Source organism: Strix uralensis, chromosome 1 (genome assembly GCF_047716275.1).
Source record: "Strix uralensis isolate ZFMK-TIS-50842 chromosome 1, bStrUra1, whole genome shotgun sequence".
NCBI classification, from domain to species: domain Eukaryota; kingdom Metazoa; phylum Chordata; class Aves; order Strigiformes; family Strigidae; genus Strix; species Strix uralensis.
The window spans coordinates 139920655-139941535 of record NC_133972.1 but is presented as its reverse complement, the minus strand read 5'-3'; the positions used below and the strand labels follow the sequence as shown (position 1 = coordinate 139941535).

At 36.8% G+C, this 20881-nt stretch overlaps 1 protein-coding gene across 3 annotated transcripts in view; it reads left to right on the top strand.

Annotated features, from left to right (window-relative positions):
* JPH1 (junctophilin 1) overlaps positions 1-20359 on the top strand; it is a 91356-nt gene extending 70997 nt beyond the window's left edge. The window contains exons 4-6 of one of the 3 annotated variants that reach the window (XM_074883081.1): positions 5547-6208; positions 14278-14373; positions 20111-20359. In XM_074883081.1, coding sequence (XP_074739182.1) covers positions 5547-6208; positions 14278-14358 — 743 coding nt within the window. In that variant the 3' untranslated portion in view covers positions 14359-14373; positions 20111-20359. Of the gene's footprint in view, positions 1-5546; positions 6209-14277; positions 14374-14537 lie in introns of all 3 variants that reach the window. The other 2 variants (XM_074883071.1, XM_074883062.1) reach the window with 2 other exon arrangements.
* The last annotated feature ends 522 nt before the right edge of the window (positions 20360-20881 follow it).

Sequence of the window (20881 nt, the reverse complement as noted above, 5' to 3'; positions counted from 1 at the left end):
ATTTGCTTTCAGAAGACTATAAAATTGTAATATGAAGTGCTTGTTTTTTCCTGAATTGTAAGAATGGTAAGGCTGTGGGGACAAAAGAGTGGAAGAAGTATCATGAAGAAATTGTAAGATCTTTATAAAAGTATTGATAAGTTGGGGTTTTTTTCTTCAGGAGAAGCTGTCTTTTTTTTCTTTTTTTTTTCTTTGTTACTGTAAAATTGAACAGAGTAAGAGTCTAAATGCCATTTCCATATATTAAGAAGGTGGTTTTGCTGTGTTTTTCATCTTCCTCTGAAAAGCAAATAGAGAGGACATGTCTGAAGATCAAAATTGGTCTCTACAGTAAAGAACACATCAACTTCTAGGTTTTAAATACAGTTTTGCAAGTTATGATGACCTAATTAAGCACAGTCTCATTGGTAATGCAACATAATTCCCAAATTAGCATTTATGCACAGGGTATATATGTACAGCACCTTCCATCCAAATCACTTTTAACTGATTTAAAGGTTGTGGGTGGGCCTTCACAAATTGGAAGGGGGGAAGGGGAAGGAGGATCCTCACTTCTTGTGCATCAGCCAACCAGTTTACAACTGGGCGTACCAATCCATCATGGGAACCGCAGTCACGCAGGTGACAAGGCTGCTACATTCCTATAACCTGTGCTTACCTATAGGGTCTTACAGGAACCTACTTCAGTCACATATGAGTCCAGGGCTGCAGAATAGGCGTTTTCTGTCATGTATGGTGAGAGGCCCTCATCTGTAATACTTTGTGTCTCAAGCTTAGGTCAGAGAAACCTACCTTCCCAAAACTTTTTTGCTGCTCCCAGAGAGTGGAGTTTCTAGCAGAGTCCTAGTGGATTTTCTTACAACATTCCTTCTACAAAGGAATGTGTCTGGCACTGTGAAAATGTTCCCTGTGGGAACTGTTTGTTGATATCAACAGAATTCCCTGTTTTAAACAATTTTGGTTCAGGGAAAAGCTTTTAAACATGAGTGTCCACTGAATACTTTCTTTTTACGTGTTATAACAAGTTTTAACAAGTTATAATGTTATAACAAGTAAGATGTCCAAGGTTATGCAAGAGTACATGGAAAGTTGCAAAAAGAGTAGGATGCAGTGAATTAACTCTTAAAGAAAATAGTGCCATACAGAACTAAAATGTACTAGAATATATTTTAGTTTACATAGTACTATTTTTAATTAAATATTCTAGTATATTTTAATTGTGTAAATTACTAATTACTGTTACTTAATAATATTAGAATACTACAGAATTGTTCTTGTATTACTTGAAAATGCATTTTCCTGCAGTCCTGCCACAAAACATCAGTGTTACTACAGAAGTCCTTTTTTCCAGTTAAAAGAAGTATTAACTTAATAATTTTGGGAATATAGAAATCGTTATACTAAAATGAGGAAAAAGCTTATTAAATTATGGAAATGAGATTTATTGCAGGTTACTCAGTTATGCGTATTAACTGTGGAATTCAGAATTGCTCCTCGAAGAATCACCAGCCCTCCTGTAAGGAATCTCAGTGCCTTTGGCACTTCCTGAGCTCATCCTCATTCAGTCCCACCCTTTTCCCATATCCTCATCTTTTCTCTTTCACAACGAGTCCATAATACCTGAAACTGGCTAGATTGAATAGGCAGGAGTATGACCTGAAGATTGTGTATATAAATACATATCTCCACCTTTTTCCTCACTATCCTAGATGCATTCTGCAATACTTCTCAAGCTTCAGATTTCATCCTTAGTTAATGAGGTACAAGGTCTCTTCTTAGCCTTCTTGGGAAACACTGGCTGCATTTACAGTGTTCTGCAAGATGACATTTTCAGATACTGCTTGAGTCACCATCCTGAAACAGCCCCATGCTGCCAATATGTATACCTCACTAGGCCATGGGAGAAAGCATGCAGCCGTCACCTCTCTAAAAATGCTGTGGCAGAACCAGGGCACCCTTCTCTTCTCATTTATAGCACTGGCCATGCTGTCACGTCACTTACTGGAGCCCTTCCAGGAGGAAGAACATGTTGCACAAGAACTCCACAAGAAATTCTAGATTTAGACCAACTATGAATGTGTCTGCAACCAAACCAAAGCTTCCTTCACCCCACAGCCATCAATGAAATGCTGTTCAAGCTGACCAGCAGACAGTATGAGACATCACACACATCCACACAGTCCTTTGGCTTTCAGAGGCTATTCCCCCCAGATACTGTCTAACTCACACTTTAATGGTGCCATCCAGCTGCTAGCATCAAAACAGCTGTGTGAGCCAAAACCGCCCCATGGCTGACCTTCAGCCAGCAAAGGTACATCAATTCTGAACCAACAGTAGCAGGGCCAGTATGTCACCATAAGAAAACACACAGGTTTATCCTCAAAGAAAACTTATCTTTACTTGGTTAGAAAACATTTCTTGGTTCTGCTTTCTAGAGCAGGTTCTCCTTCAGCACTCAGACATATCATGTCTAGGAATATATCTACTGGTTGCTTGAACCACAAACTGAAGAACAGACTCTGTGTTTATTTCCTAGACAGATAGTCCCACTTTACCTTCTTTCCACCCTCAAATCCTGTTCTCTTCCTCATTAAGATCAGGCAGCTGAGAAATCTTGTAGGATCAGATGTTAGTGACTCCCTTTCCAAATTCCTGTGGTCCTGGTTCCTTTAAAGTTGTGCTGTAGAGTGCTCTTACGTTGAAGAAAAAGGATGCTGTTGCCCATGTCTGTAGTGATAGTTAATGCCTTTTAAGAAAGGGGACAGGTAAGTCCTGACAAGTATTCTTAGTCCTCAGAAGGGAGTGGGAACTGTGTTCTGGCTGCTTGGTGTCAGTGGTTCAGACAGGTGCATAATCTGATTGTACTGAATACAGTGAACAGATGTAAAAAAAGTCCTTGGACAATCTCCAAAGCTAATTTCAGTGTAGAGCCAAGAATTTGAGTGTTGGAAAGACCTGCCTGGCAAGATGGGAGGCAAGGGATATATCTCTGATAGCCATATGTGATGTACTGGGGGGTGGGACAGAGGGCTGCTGTGTTACGTAAAGGCAATTGCTGAATGTCTGGTCAGACACTCTCAGATGTTACTTGGACGCAGATGGCTACAGCTTTCTCTGGTGGGTCTCAGTGTCACTCAGCATCCAGTATTGCCAGATGCCCAATAAAAATACAGCATTGTTAGCCTGTTGACACTTAACTTCTTTGGGAAGCTTCAGTTAAAGATGAGACTTTTGTTTTGGTTTAAGTTTTTTGTTTTTCACTCTACCAGTCTCTCATGGAGACATTGGCAGCCAAGACCTGGCTTCTCTCTTGTTTCAGAAATTCCAACACAGTTGGAGGTCTCGGGAGGAGAGAGAGTCCCTCTGGCCAGCCTTGGGAGGCTTTTAGTTGATCACAGGAAACAGTGGAGAAGGGTGACATTTCTGAGGCCCAGATGTGTTCCTTATGAAAGTCCCTTCAGTCCGTCAAGCGCCATCAGATAGTAGTAAAAGTCATTATCTTTACAGATATTGGGCAATGGAGAGCTGTCACAGGATGTGAATTTTCTAGATAGGTGAGGAACAAGTCAGGTACCATTTGAGCAGCATTGTAAGGCTGAAGAGATAGTATTCCAGTCAGGATGCTTTCACCACAGCAGTCATAAGGAGCAAGCTAATGTGAATGTGGATGTGTCCATAATAAACAGTCACTGCAATTTGACAGCTCCATGGCTTGGGCTTAAAGGTTAGGAAGAGCTCTTTTAGCTATCCTTTTCTTTTTACACCCCTAGTTGTATCCCATGTGAAAAGAGAAGAAAACTGAAGTTTATGCATGTTAAAACCCTCAGCATGACCTTATGCATCTCAGCAAAGATGGAAGGAAATCCCCTACATGACAGACAATTTTGTGAATGGTGATCATCATTGTAACTTTATATATGGCAACTTTTAATTTGTGTTGTGCTGCCTTTCCCTTTTACCAGGAAGATTATAAAAAGCCATAAGAACCAAGCCTCTAGTCCTCTCCTTCTGTGCAGGCTTAACTCCTCAAAGCTTCCTCCTCAAATGTCATTTGAGAACAAATCCTGACTTGTCTGCGTCCAGCCTTCTTTCTCAACAGCTCCCTATTTCCACCCCTGGTTTTCAGATGTGCCAAAAATGTTGTGATTTTCCTGCTCAAAAGATGTTGCATGCCCAGTAATTCTTCTTCTCAGCAATGCTTACTTACCAGATGACTCAGTAACTTCCAAAAACTTCATGCTGCTCTTCCTTCCTCTCATCTTAGCGCTGTGTAGTGATGCATATGCTTCTGGCATCTGTAAAAACACTGTATCTGCCTAACACAGCTAGAGCCTCCTTTAAACTCAAAGGCAGAAAAATGTGTGCAGACATGCTTCTCTGGGCACAGAAATTCTCTATGACATAAAACGCAGATAAACCTCACTTACAGAAGATTAAAAAATCAAAGGAAAGTAGTGGTGCTAGCAAAGATAGAAGTGGAGAAACAGTTGCTATGTGTTTGGCAGAAGCCATTATTAAACATACAGAAAGGTCGTTACAGTTCTTTGTTCACAGAGCTCCCCAGCTTCTGACTTCTTACGGGACCTGATCCTGGAATCTGGGATGTGGCCTTTAGGAAGAAAAATAGAAAACGCTGCCCACAATACAGATTTACAGCAATTTTGTTTCTTCAACAGAGTGTTTCCTCAAGTCTTAGCATTGATTTGTTAAATCAGACAACCAAAACCCGGAGCAAAGCATCTCAGCCGGCTTGTCTTTATGTAAACAGCTGCGTAGAAATGCGCCTTGATAAGTGAGTCTTAGTGGTGAATGTGCTCATGGGTGTTTAGCTAGGATTTGGGGGGAGGATATTCTTCATACTGGCTGCTCTGTATTTCCCTAGTGAATGTGAATTTGTCTCCCTAGCTTCTAAACAGGAATTGTGTTACCGGCTAGAGTGGTTAAGATGGTTCTTCATATGGTAAGTGATCGGATTAGGAAGACAAAGCCAGTGTGTGAGAGTTCAAGGCACATATATATGTATATAAAACAAGCTAACATGCACAAAGGGAAAAAAAGTGATTCAAGCCCTATTTACTGTAGGTTATAAGGGCAGAAGAGACGTTTCATTATGATGGTTAATTACTTCCATGTCAAACAGATACTATGATGATGAGGGTTGAAGTTAAACAGATTTGGGTAATTAAGCAAAACATACCTCAAAACATGCCTCAGAAAAAGAAAGAATGATGGTTATGTAAGTTAAGTCCGTCTTCAGTCCCTCGGACTTCACTCAGAGACAATTTATGTCCTATGACCCTTTGCAAAGCTGAAGACATAAAGTGAACCAAATTAGTAAGTAGTCCCAACAGTTACCAGAAAGTACAGTAACTTCAGCTACTGAGCGATTTAGAGTAACTCACTGTGGATGTCAGTGAATTTTTGGTAACACCAGCCCCTGCCATCATTTTAGCAAGGCAGTCCAGTCTGGCATCCCAATGCAATAGTTTTACTGTGAAGTTTTATTTTTGTTTTAATCATAATATTTCTATTACACTATTTTTCAGGCCCTGATTATATCAAACAAAAATTTCAAGAAGGAATGGAGGTGAAAGAAAAATCTGAAGAAAAAGTTCAGGAAAAGCCAACTACCCCAAAAGAGTCACCTCACTTTTATCGAAAAGGTACTACACCCCCTCGAACCCCAGAAGCAAGTCCAAGGCATAGTCCTCCTCTTTCTTCTGAGCCTTCTCCTTCAAAACAACTGAAAAAGCAAAACTCCACTTCTGGGGCAAGACTCAGTCAAGAAAAAAAGCTTTTAGCCAGTGAGAATATAACACCCACAATTAACAAGCCTTTATATTCAAAAGCACCAATGAAGGAGGAAGTAGCTGTGAAACACCAGACAAAGTTTTCAGCCCATCACAATCCCATCAGCACAGAGAATGGGGAGCTTCATGGTCACTACCATGGCTATTATGTAAAAATGAATCCAACAGTGCTTCCACAGGAGCTCAGGGAAGAAGATGAATATGTCAACCCGTCACCGTCAACACTTGCACGGATACCACCCTCACAGAAGCCAAGTCCTGCTAGATCTGGGGGTAAGCCAGATGCCAAAGAAAACAAACCTGACACAAAAATTAAGAAATCAGAATTTGCTGCACCAAAGAACCCAGCTAATAATGAGTCACATTCAGCTGTGGAAAAAGAAGTAGAAAACAGCTCGGTGAGTACTGCAAGAAACCTTTTCACTTTCACTGCCCTTTTGCCTCCTGGTACTGAGTTTTGCAACCTAAAGACACGCAAAGCTCACTTCTGTCAAATCTTCATCTGGATACAATCTGCTAGCTAGAACTCAGTACACCAGACTGGAGCGAGGAACAAATATTCCAGTCCTTTATATTATCCTTTTTGAAAACTAGGAAGGGATAGTTGATAGCCAGCTACTGACAGACTTCTGAAACATGAATCGCTATTGCATCCATAAACACAAAAGTGTATTAGTGTATGTATGTGTATATATACGTGCGTTTAGATACATGTTTGCAGATATACATATATATATATTCCCCCCCTCCAAAAAGCAATGTTTGTTGTACTTCAGTGGCTAATTGGGCAGTACTGGGACTTACACTCTAGCTCTTCCCCCAAGGTCTACTTTTGACTGCTGTTGGAGGCAGGATGCTGGCCTGTGGTCTGACCCAGTCCAGACCACCTCCTATTTTCATTTTCTTCTCTGTGTTGATGGTAGGCTCTAAAAACAGGCAATTTGCTTAAAAATATTAACTGTTTTAAAATTAATACTTCTAGCAATGCTTGTGTTTTACAGTGATGTGAAAATTTGTACTTTCTTTTTTGTCAGGAAATGGAGAAGGAGTTTTAAAACTATACATTCAGATCAGTGTGAATCTGTATCTCATTATTATTTAGAAATAATAGAACTATCAATAGTTATGCAGAAAAGGAGAGATGACTAATAGCATTTCTATTTCATGTTAGAAGAAGCAGCCAGGTTATCAAATTCAGAATCTATGATGATGATAAAATTATATCTGGGCCAAGAGAAACTCAGGAAAATGTTAGTTGTAGATCCTAAAGTTAACCTTTAGCGAATGAAGAGATCTAGATAATTGTCATAATATTTCTTTTTTATAAGCATTGTTTCTTTGAATTGTTTCTGATACTCCAGTTGAAAAAAAACAGTGTGTCATTATTGATGGGATAAACAGAATGACCCATTTAATGAGATCCAGATAGCCTAGCACTGATCTCAGGCAAAACAGTTGAATAATTGAACCAGACTTTGTTAATAAAGAATTTAAAAATAAAGAGGTGTAAGAATTTACAACTAACATGCATTGTAAAAGATCTTGTCAAACAAGTTTGACATCTTCAGGTGTGACAGAGGAATCATATCCTCAATCAAGAAGGTCATTTGATTTGCTTTTACACAGTTATGTATTCTGACAAGGAAGCCAGAGTAATGCAAAGGCTAAATGTCACATCAAAATAATTTTTAAAAAACTGACTGCTGGTTCTCAAAAAGTAATTAGAAAAACATTGGTAATTTAGTACTATTCTGGTGAGGTCATTCTTGGATTAATTCTGCTGCCCTATTTTATTAACATTCTTATTAATGACATGGAAGAGGACATAAAAGTATTACCCATGAAATTTACAGAAGACACAGTGATCAGGAAACTGATAATGAAGACAACGGATCAGCAATACAAGCTGATCCAAATCACCTGCTAGGATCTTTCTTGTACTTTGCAAGTATAATTATCCATGTGCAGCAGCAAAATATAAGATTGTATATTGAACAACAGTTAATAGAGCCTGGTCATGCAGGAATGGAACTGGAAAAGGTTGGTGGATCAGGAGCAAGAGAGGCAACTGAGCATGAAGCTCCCAGTCTCCTGCTGTTGTTCAGAGAAGTTAATGTAATCCTTAGATTTATCAACAGGAAAGATTAAGCAAGAGTACATGGGAGTCTGTTTTATCTTTTTTTGGCACTGGTGCAACCACTTCTGAAATAAAATACAGCGTCCATAAATCAGGGATTTAAAATGAAAAAAACCTTAAGGGAAAGTCGCACAAAGAGCTGCAAGAATGATTAAAACATATCTTACAATCAAAGTTTCAAGGCAAAAAAATCTGACACAATAAGTCACTTAAGTAAGTACACTGTAAGTACACTTTATAAAATAGTTCCCCAAGCTAACAGGCAAATGTGTAAGAAGATCCAACAGATGGACAGATTTAGATAAAAGTCTTGTTTTAAGTTGCTTTTAATGGTATTAATTAAATGTAACATCAGTTTTCAGATGCTGAGTTTTTGGAGCTGTCACTGGATAGTTCAATAATGAGCATTTTGCCAAGATGATATCCTCTAGTTCAGCAGGGAGTTTATATTCTATTTTGTGCGGATCAAAGTAGATGTTCACAGTGGTTTTGTAATCTGAAAATCTGTATTACAGCTGATATCAACCCTTTAACCTTTCAAATCTCACAGATATGACTCCTATGTAGGGTAGCACAAAGCTGTCAGGCTTGTAAATGTTGAGTGAGCAGGCACAGAATTTTAGCCTGAATTGGACTTTTTTGTTTAGCTCTGGGGAAAATAAGTGGCTAGAAATAGTCCTTATTTTTCCTACATTCCATCCAAACCAAATAATGGTTTGGAGCTGAGGGAGTCTTCACCTTAAGAAACCAAGTAGGGCACCTAAACAGCAGTTTATTGACCGTCTAGAATAATCAGGATAAGGACCATGAACCTATAGCTTGTTATCAGCAAATTGTATCAGATATTGTACATTAGCTACTGTTTGTTTACTGATATTACAGGTCATCTGGGAACTGTCCCTCTGCTTCATTTGGAGCAATCCAATTGCATTATTCTTATTATCAGCATTTTAATAAGGAAGGAGGGTAGAGTTTAGGAACTCATTTTTAATGTAACAGCATTTAATACATATGTAGATGTGTTTTTTCAAAGATGTCTTCCATATATATCTATAAATTTTCCCTTATAAAATAGAATTCCTACATGCTTATTTCTTTAAAATGCTGAAATGAGTAAAAATTCTTAAAAAATTTAAGCAGAAAGGAGTAGCCTGCTGGCCTGCCAGACTGAGGGAGAGACTTAGTACGGAGTGACTGCTAACATTGCCCGGAGACTTTTCTTTTTAATTTTTTCTATCACCTTTCAACTTCAGAAAAACAGTAACCTGTTCTGCAGTGTTCCTGGACTGAGCTCAGTCATGTGCTGGAGTTACACAGTGGCTAACCCAAGAGTGCACTGTTGAGAGATTTCAGAATTTTAGGGCTGCATTGGGGAATTATTTTGTTTTAGTCAGTAATTGGAATTGCTTTATAGTCATCTTGACAAATGCTTTTGTTGGGATTTGAAAGTAAATCTGCTTTAGATACTTCATAAAAGTTTAAAAATATATTTGTTAAAGAATATAAAGAGAAAATAACACTCATGAAAAGAGAAGAAAAAACATGGTTGTGGAATGCAAAAACGAATCTATAACATTTATTGAGTACTTTCATTAGATTATTCAAAAGGGCTATATAAAATTAGGCTGTGCTTTTTCTAAGTTCCAGTGATAATGCATTAAGAACATAGATACAAAATGTAAGATTTTAAGTTCTTCCTTCCATGTATCTAAATTAAAGCCATTTCTTACATCTGAATGAAACACAAACTTTAATTTGGATTAAGAACTTTAAACAACTTTATTTACAGAAGAGTCTGCAGCAGCTGTTTTAGTAATCAAATTCATGTTTCTTATTTTCTGTGAATCTGTCACCTCCTTAAGAATGCCATTGAATATCATCTCTGCAATAAGTTAGTTATAGAAACAGTATTGATTCTCTAGACATACCCAATTCTGGCATTATACTTGAAAAATATCAGCACGTACTTCTTATGCCATACGTATGAATCTGTTTCCCTATGTAATTATTTTCCAGTGTTCAAAAATCAAAGTTTAAAATCATTTCAGAGCTCATAAGAAAGAGTCACAGTTTTATCAAGGTGAAAACATGAATAAAGCACGATGACAAAGTCATTGTTCGTCAGCTGCTCCAAAGGAGCTGTCTGTTTCCAGGCGTTTACCCTAAATGAGAGGTACATCATCCTTTTTCAACTGAGAATTAGGCACCTTCAGAGTAACTTGTATTTACCACAAGTGTGAAGTGTGCACAGAGACACTTGAGCACAAACCGGTACTGTTGTTTCTAATTGCTCATTAGCAGCCTCTAGCCCCAATATCAGCTTGTATGCTGCTATCCCACCTTGAATATGAGCTAATTTGAGATTGGTTTGGATTTGGGTAAAAAGTGGGGTTGAATTGCAAAAAATACTATTGTAGTGTACATTCATCAGTACACATTTTATTTGCCTGATATGTGTCCATGTGTTGTCCTAGGTCAAGTACAAGCCCAGGCACAAGTGTTCTACTCTATTGTAATTTTTTTGTTTTGTAGGTTTTAAGCCACACAGAGTGTTTAGCCTGGTTTTTACCTGTATCTAAAATCATTACGTTTTGCTGAATGTTACCCAGTGTGCTTCTACTCTAATCTCTTTGTTCACTTAACACCCAGTTAGTAAGGGATAGAACTACCATGATGTTAGAAAAATAGATCAGTATTTGCCTGATCCTAAAAAAACCTCTGAGCAAGAACTTTATGCTAAATTTAATGGACATTCCTGATGCAATGGGATTACAAGACTGGTCTTAATATTAATACTTCCTGGCACTACATTTTAGGAAAATAACTTTCTTCCCTCCTCAAATGAAAACTAATCGTATAATTATATTTTTAACTGCATAAGTCTCTGACTTGGTAGAAGCTGAAAGGGCAGTTTTTAAGCAGGACTGGAGTTTTTCTACTACAGCTTCTTTAGTGCACCTGTTCTAGTCACTCTTGGCTTGTGCAGGCTAATTTTGGCTTTTGCTATTTTAAGCCCTTGCAGGACACTAAAGTCTTATTTATGGCATTTGTCTTAAAGCATTAAATGCTTATTTCATAGGTGTAGTCGAAACAGGTAGCATATTGCATAATAACCATGTGCTCCACAAATATTGTTCGATCATTTTTTAGTATATCAGGAAATTCTTCTTTGGGCTGAAAGTTGTAGTTATCAGAAGAGGAAACAAAATACATACAGCAGACCAAAGAAGATGAGATTTACTTCTTTATATAAAGCATAGACTTATTATCATAAATAGATAACACATTTTTCTTTGATCTTCATATAAAATCAACAACCCAGTTCTTAAGGTGTCACTTTCTTCTGTCTTTGTAGATGAGATTTCTTGATTCAAACCATAGCCCTTAGTTTTTTTTAGCCTAATTTATCTAATGTTATGATGGTGAGATTGTTATACCTAACCTGACTGACTGATGCATCAATAGAGAAGTCCCCTCCACCAAGCTGAATTCTGTAAGACTATGCACTGACAATACCGAGTTGCTGTTTGAGCTGCAGTCCCAACTTGTCATTCAGTCAAAAGCTGTCTTGCGGCTATCAGGATGCCGTTTCAGGATATATTTCAGGTAATGAGTGAGTTCCTGGCTCCTGTGAAGTCCCCATAGGTCCAAATTTTTCTTCAATAGTAGTAAATCAACTTTATTTCCATGGATGTTATTTTCAAATATGCAGAGTATTAGACGGACAAATCCTGGTGAATTTTAATGGTATTAGCCAACAATCCCTTCAGTCCCTTGCAATTCCTGGTGCAACATAACTCTAAAATCTTTAGGTGGGATCCCAAACTATAAAGGAACTATTGACCTCATTTTGATCACACAGGAAGTCCCTGTTATAAACATAGAATCATGGAATAGTTTGGGTTGGAAGGGACATTTAAAGATCATCTAGTCCATTCCCCCTGCCATGGGCAGGGACATCTTTCACTAGAGCAGGTTGCTCAAAGCCCCATGCAACCTGACTTTGAACACTTCCAATGATGAGGCATCCACAACTTCTCTGGGCAACTGTTCCAGTGTCTCTGCACCAGAGAGAAGGATGCTACATCCAAATCTTAGTGGAGATTAATAGTGTAATCACATTTCCTGTAGTGAGATATGTAACATTAGTACGTATGTACTATTCTTGTTTGTCCATGAGATTCTGGGAATTTTTTTTTTCTAAAGAACTCATTACATGGAAGGTTCACTCTAAGGGTGTTGTCACTGACATTCCAAGACAACAAAACTGAGATTCTCAAAGTAGCTGTTGTTTCCAGTAAAATATGTTTTATTGCTCAAAGTCTTCCAGTATGGCTTTCATGCATGAATCTCACAATTGCCAAATGCGTTTGGTGGGAATCCTGATGGGAACTTGGATTTACTTCACAGCAGAAAAGCATAGAAGTACCCAAGCTAGCACAATTGTGACCATGCCAGAAAGAGAAAGAAGAAATTAACCTTGAGTTACATGCTACTACAGCGAGGCTGCTTACAGTGCTGTGGTCAGAAACGTAACCATATCTGGAGTCATGCTTTCCTTTTATGCCTGTTCTCTGTCACCAAGTGTCTCATATTCTTTGGCACATAGTGGCTCACTTCCAGTAAGAAGGAAGGAACATGGTTCCACTTCTGTTCTGTGACCCTATGGTTAAAACATACCACTGGTAAGTGGGAACTTGTTATTCAAAATACCTTTAACTAAGGTGACCTTAAACCTAATCTTCGATTTCCTAGTGAATATTTTAGACATTCTGACATCAAACAAAAGCTTAATGTTGCTGCCAATAACCATTACCCTTATGGCAACATTTAACTAGCATCCTGATAGTCTCAGTCATTGTTTGAACTTGGACACCTAGTTCCTCAGCATGTGAACAGATACCTCTGAATATGTGCAACAGAAACTTTATGGCTGTTATGGATAGAGGTGCTGATTGGGAGTAGACTTCCCAGAGATTTAAGGAGTACATCTAACTGATGGCCTGCCATCTTAACTACTGTGTAAAGGTGTGTTCTGGTAAAAAGTGTTTAATAAGACTGTTTCAGGATGAAACCATGTGATATAATGACACAAGTATTGTTCAATAGCTTCCCAGTTACACTGCTGCAGCAAATTAATAATAGCAAGCTCTTACACCTTAGCATTCCAGAAATTATATAGCTAATGTTAGCATTGTCATATGAAGCATAATGAACTCTGCAAGGCATGCCTCATGTGAAAAGTGAAAAAAAAAAATGTCATTTTTAATGAAATATACACCTTCTCATGCAAGCCAGTGAACCTTCTGTAGCTCAGAAGATAGTTTTCTGCAGAGATTTTTTGGTGAGGTTTTTTGTGATTTAGTAAGGTATTGTCTCAGTGAAGAGTTTTTCTGTTTCTACTTACAGTAAATGTGCAACCTTAAAATATAAGGCATACAATTTTTTGTGAAAACATGTTGTAGTAAACCAAATATGTTAAGAGGAGAACAGAAGAACTGAGAATTTTCATCTGGAAATTCTTTCCATCAGGACCTTATTTCAAGTTGCTCATTAGAAAGCATCCATGTTTAAAAAAATTTATCCACAATAGCTGAAAAGAATTAAAAACTTTGTTCTCTGGGTTCACAGAAATCCTAACTTTATGTAATGATTAAGTTTTCTAACCAAGTTAAGCTCTAGCTAGGAAGGGAAGGAGTATTTTGACTTTTCGTTTATTCCATACATCGCTCTGTAAGATAAGCGTCAATGTAAATCAAAACAAGTTTAATTTTGCAGGTGTAAAATTGTTTTTTAATTTGTAATGGAAACATTGCTAGGTATGTGAGTGCAATGGTAAGTAACTTTTTCTCCCTTTGGTTATCAAAAAAATGTTATTCTTTTCATAAAACATGTCTGTTTTGAAATGGGTTGGAATTAGAGAAGGAACCTACTGTATGGATGAAGAGCAGCATTCCGGCTTTCCTAAAATAGTTCAAGTTCTTTGTTTTGCTCTATTTTAAGCTGATATTGGTTTTGTGTTGATGGGTTTATTTTCATTGTTTATGCAGTCATATTTTTCAGATGGTTTAATCTCAGTGTGATTGAGAACAGTGTAATAATATGCTCTCACCTGTATTTATCCAGCTCATTTTCACACAGATGATATTTAGCTCATGTGAATACCAAGGGTAATGGCTACGTTTCAGGAGCAGAATCTGTATCTTTAATATTTAGGTAATCCTTCAGAGCAAGGTCAAAAACAATAGAAACTATAAAGTCGGGTCATGTTCATTGCTGTGCACTATGTGGAAGGTTACATTAATTCTGATATCTTTATTTTATTTTCAGGGCCCTAACTCAGTCATGATCGCCTTGGTAATGCTGTTGAATATTGGTTTAGCCATTCTTTTTGTCCATTTTCTAACTTGATTGGAATTAGGAAAGGTAAGAAAGGTCTTGTTTTCATATAAAATCACCATATCCTCCCCACCTCAAACAATAAAGATTTAATTTCTTTGCATACTTTTAATGTTCCCTACTTAATTTTAGCTATGCCTGAATGTGATTCAACATAGTTATTTAATAATGTAACTGTTTTGACCCTTCAGTGAAGTCATGACAACTAGTGGTGTTAGCCCACAGTTCTCTGCAGTTGTGTCATCAGCCTTTTAAATGGCACCTGTCATACTCAGACACAGGGAAGGAGGCTTGGAATTAGGATGGGACGCAAGAGAGATGAAACTTGGAAAATTCAGCCAGGGGCCCAGATCAGTTTCTCTGCTGATGGCTCGTGGCTTTGGGGTCCTCTGAAAGCTGAAGCAAGCAGCCATGTTGGAAAACAAACAAAATAATCTGCTGAAGCAGCCCCGCCAGTGAAGTGCGTTGGCTTCTCCATCTGTTCCAGCAGAGTGTGACTAAACTGGAAATGTACGGAGCTGCACTTTTTGTTGATGGAAGCTAACAGCTGCCTTACTATTTTACGTCTGATGTTTTTAGTGGGGAGATGGGAAAACGACTGCCAGAGGAATGTGGTCAGAGGATTCTGTTGCTGTGGAAGTGATTCCAGCGTTCACTCCTATCTCATTAGAAGAAATAGTTAGCAGCATCAGTCACCAGTCTTATTCCATTACCTGCTGCTTTTAACATCTCCTGCAGTGTTCTGGGAGATCGAATTTCATTTGCCTGTGCATGATTCTGTTCATTCGTTGTTTATGAAATTTGATGTATAGCCATAACATAGTGTCTAGTCCAACCTGGAGAAAGCTACCAGTTCTGCCTAGCAGCAGAAGCAGAAAATGAAATCTCTTTTTCTGATCCGAAGACAAAATTCTTAAATTCATTTCCCTAAACCTGAAGAGCTGTTTTGCTTTAAGGTTTAGTAAGTAACATACCATGACTGCAAAATTTAAAGATGTTGAGCAACTCCGAAAAGTGCTCAAATGCTTATGCCAATAGCAAGCAAAATTTTTAATACTAAAAGATTAAGAATCTTAAGTTGATATCAGCACATTCTAAACAGGATGTGGAATATCAGAATAAGTCAAGAAAGACGAGATACAGGGTTTGCATGTTAACTTTTTTCCTTTTTTTTTTTTTTATTCTGGTGCTGTGGTAATTGGTGATTTGAATTATTATGTTTCAACACTGAGGTATTTTGCCAGCGGTTAAAATAAAGTCTTGTCTGAGTGCACATTAATACCAATGACAGTTAAGCTAGCTAATGCTCATAATAAATTATCATAATTTTAAAATACTAGATTTGTGTTGAATACATTCAGGTAGAGCATTTAGAGATGTTAAGTGATTGTTTATCGATTTGATGCCTTCAGTGTCTTTAAAGTCCATTTATAATTTTACCTCAGCATTAAAAAAGCCTCAAAATTTTTCATTTGGAAATTTTGTCTTAAGTAGTTTCACAGCCCTTTGTTCAAATGATGTGATCATGTTTCTTTTTATGTGCCATTATACTGTAATTATTGTACCCTATATTAATCAAAAGCATGCTTATTTACTGAAAATATGTGGTGTGATCATTTGGCAAGTAAATATTTTAATTTAAAGCTATAAAAAGCAAAGGGCTTGTATTATGGTTTATTTTATCTCTATTAGAAAATCTTTCATACAGTATAGTTTTTGAACCTGTTTGTAAACTTTCTAAGTGTTTGCATGGTTTAATGGGCAACATTCTTACAAAGTACATTAGCTATCTTTTGATGCAGCATATTAAAGTAATGTAGGTATGGACTGAATATTGTACAGCGAAGCAGCTCCGAGTAGGGCAGTAACACCGTGGTGTTTTTTACAGAAGTATGTTGAGAATCCTGTTTATTGACCAGTATGGATAAAGAAGAAAGCAGAAAGAGAGCAAATGAAAATAAAACTTGTATATTTATTTTTTAAAAAAGTTTAAATTGTGTTTTAAATTTAGGAAAGTAATTTTTAAATAAGAATAAAATTTTAAAAGTTACTGTGTAAGCCTTGACATAATGGACAAAACGTTCCATCCAACAGTGAAATCACCCCCTGTCTCCTTACATGGAGAGGTAATTTTGTAACTGACGTATTTAATTCCTATTAAATGTTTATTTAAAATACTTTATGCTCTGGAAATAATGGGTAACAAAGCTTATGAAAATGTTTATAAATTTAAGTAAGCATGTTAGTACCATTTATAAATATGTATGATTTATAAGCTTTTTTAAAACAAAGCTCAAACAAATTGTTGGTATTTTTCTAAAATGTGCACAGCTGTATTTTACATGAAAGGCTATTTATAATTGGTTGTTATACTGTACACTACATTTTGGACAGCACAACAGAGCCTGCCAATGTACTTAATAATGTCATTTTGTCTATTTAAAGTTTCTTGCTGTCAAAGAATGAACTCTTTATCTATGAGTTTCTCTATTTATAATTCTTGACCCAAAATGTACAATGTACAGTTTTCACAACTGTATTTGCTCTAATAAAAATAAGTTGGTTATTAATAGTTTCAGACTAGTTTTTCCTGTTTATGAATTACTTTGTTCACTCTCCGGAAACAATTTTTCTAACAAATTCAATAAACGAGGAGTGAAGCAGGAAAATGGTTGAAGTCCTGGCCCCTTTGAAATCATTGTGAGTTACAGTTTTCAACAAAATTATTCTGGGAAACAATTAAAAGTTTAAAAAAAAAAAAAAGTCAAGTTTCCTTATGTGTCTTCTTTTATCTTCTGATAGAAGATTTTTGTATCTTGATAAATTTAGTATCTTAAATTATATTCCCACTACAGCGATGGTTTAATCAGCCTTGTTTTAATCAGTGAGTGACTGGTCCATTAACAGCTGTAAGTGAATCAACAACTTTTTTAGACTTCCCTCCTTCTCGAGGTCTTCATAGGTTCAAAATTAACATGAAGTTTATGAGCTAATATTTTACACAGAGAAAATTCACAATTAGAACCGTCTTAAAGTCACCACATTTGCTGAACTAGTAAATCAGCTGAGAATTTTATTTTCTGTGATTCCAGTTCAGATTACTAGCCAACTGTACTGAAATTGTAATTTTTAGTTGAAAAGGAGAACAGGTTTTCTTAATAGTTCCTATTCAATAGAAACATATTTTTAGGAAGTAATTGTTACTGTCTTATTCTTTAAAATAATTCTACCAGCATAACTTTAAGAATTTGTATTTTCTACACAATAACCCAGTTCCTAAAGAAAGTTTGGGCTCTTCAAGCACAGAAAAATACATTCTCAAGAAAAATAAACAGAAATAACTATAATGCCAGAAAATTTAAAAGTAGAGTTCACTGAGGCATCTCTTCTCTGACATTTTGTGATCTAATTGTATAATATCTTCAATAATGAAAGTAAAGTTGACATGAAATATTTCTTAAGTTCTATGAATGTGATAATATAGTCAAGCATATATAAATCTTAACAGCAACAAGCAAGGGATTTGCCCAGAAATAAAAAAAAAAAAAAAGTTTTCATAATCAGCTGAGAAATATGACATCTTTCCCTGCCCATCAGTGTTCGTAATTCTCAAAAGTCAATGTGTATGTAGAAATACAACAATATTTTTCCTGTGGCATCTGAAAGCAGATGGACATTTTTCCTCTGGGATGTTTCTACCAGTTGTTTATATCAGTTGTAAACTTACACATGGGTTTACAAATAGCCATCTGCTATGCCTAAGGGAAAAAAATCCCCATGGACACACAGTGCAACTTAATTCTCCAAGATTTGCTCTGGCATGGAAAATTTTACCCCACTTCAGTGCAAGGAAATTTTTTCCCAGGCAAAGTAGTTTCTCCTGGCACAGTTGTGTGTTTGCCCACAGATGCCAATAGGCAGTGAGCTCTCACCTTTGAATTTGAGATCTGGTTTCTTGGGCAACTCCATTTGTCTGATTAAACAATATATATAGTGTACACAGAAAAACAGCAAATGAATGATGTTGAGGTGCCAAAGGCTGAAGAAAAAACGTCATCTGTTATAATTGCTTTTTAGTGTATCTAGTCCTTTCTTTACTTTGTATATGTAGTCCTTACTATCAGAAAAGCTAAGGAACACAAAGAGTGTGGAATCTTTTGCATTTGCTTTCCAAAAGGGGGGATTCGGTTTGAAAGCAGAAATTTCATGACATACAACTACAACTTGCCTTTCAGATACAGACGTATGTTAAATAAATCATTAATATAACTGAGTGCCGACTTTAAAAGGAGTAAATGCCTCTTTATGAGCATTTGATTAAAAGTCTTGAAATAGTTATTTACATAAATTTTGATGACACGTTACATTAAAAGCTCTATTAAGATACAGTTACACAATATTAAAAGATTCTGACGATACTGTGGATGCAACGATAAGAGCCTGCAGAAATTCACTACATATTGAGCTACAGTGACATTCTTAGTTGTTTTTAATAAATTGTGGCTGTGACTTTTATCTAAATGATTTTACTCATAGCTCATTTGAACTGTTTAGTCAGGGGAGACAGTTCTACATACCGTTTTCCTATGGAAATGTAATTCAGTAAATAAAGGCAAATGAAGAGAAGGGAAATTAAATAAGCCTTTCAAATGAAGTAGTCTTCTCATTCTCTCATTTAATATTCACAGAAACAGGAGAAAATAGAAATTATGTTAAGTCTAAGGAAGAAGTTGCGTATGCCAACATGCTGTAGCTGAGCCATCTACAGTATCCACCAATTTTTTTTTCTGCTGGATGCAGAAACTGCAAAATAAGAGACATTACACCTCCTACCATTGTAGGAGGTAAATATAATTTCCATACACAATATCTTTAAGCAAAACTGTCTATAATGTCAATGGCTTTTAGACTAGGAGGAAAAAGTAAAAACTTCATCTATCTAAACAGTTTATGTTATGACCATCACTGTAACAGCTGAACAAATCCTCCTCCCCCATAAAACCAATAGCAAAAATGAAACTGGTAACAGGATTTGTTGAAATATCTTATGTTTCTTCCTTTTGTTTGTTAGAAAGAGTGGGGAAAAAATCAGGAAACAAACAACTTTTTTTAACCCGATAATCTAAATTTCTTCATGTCAATATGTGTTTGTTTCAGCTAATGTTCTTCACAATCACTTGGGACTGGTTATCTAGGAGACCTTAAGTGCAAACTGGCAGTATATTGAGTGCCATTTCTCTGAGAGGAAGGTTTTGATTTTTTTTCAGTGATGGAATGGATTTTCCTTATCAAGCTTGAAATGGGTTTGGTTGTATTTTTTCTGTGCTTCCACTATTTTTTTAATGATCTTTTATCCTTCACTGCCCACCCACCCCCCAACTCTAGCAAATTCAACTTACTCTCCTTTTCCCCACACACAGCCCTTTGCCCCCCCATTTCAGCCACTTACTCCAGTAACTCATCCTTTTTCTATTGGGCACACTTGTTTAAGCAGCGAGTTTAGCTCTCTATGGCTGTGGAAGCCATCTCTCTTGCAGTTGGTCCTACACCAGACCGCATGTGTCATGTCACAATTTTCATTTGGTCCAGTTTTCTGCATACTATTGATGCTGGTTTATGCAACTGTATTTTAATTTCAAATCTACACTCAGCGTCTCCAGTATCAGGACAGTGATTTAAACACGGTATGTGGGAATTGAAGAGAAAAGAAAAAGACTGAAAACACTATACACAGAGATTTCTAATGGCTCTTCGTAATTCATAGAAACCAACATAATGCTGTCATCGTTGAGAAGAAAATCTGGTATCAACTGGGTTATGAACTCCACTACAAATGTCCACAGTAAGACTGAAAAAGACTGGCCATACAGCTGAAGTTGATTCTCAACCCAGAAGACCAAGGAGTCCCACTGAGGGTTGTGATTTACTGGGACAGTGTGGTAGGATGATTTCTGGACTTGATATACAAACCTGTGGGTTATTAGATGGAATAAAATACAACTTCTGTTGAAAATTTGGTTTTGCTCACTTACCTGAGCTTTCATTTGTCTCCATCCATGTCTTATACTGATTAATCAGACAGCTCTCTGGAAATTGGAGCAACACATTTAGACAAGGACTCGGTTTTACTTTCATAAGTGGCTTCAATGTGAATTAAGTAGAGGGCAATAAATGACAGGTGAATTTTGAGCTTTAAGCCATAGGTTTTGAACTCTGCTTTTTTTAATGCTGATTTATCCAAGTTAGAAGAAAATACAGAATATAGTCAAAGGGTAGAATTCCAGGTGTTGTCTTTCACAATAATAATGTGTGTGTTAATCCATGACAGTACCTGAACTCCTTTGAGATCAATACATGAATTTGAGAGAGGAGACGTCTTTCTCAAATTTCAAAATTGTGGTTCACTGAATGGCAGCTTGGCAGAGACACTATTAGACCACAAAAGACAGATCTCGAGCAAGGTTTTTGAGAATGGCTGCCTATATTTAAAGTTCTTACTCTACACTTAATGACCTACATTTAAAAATTTTCCAGC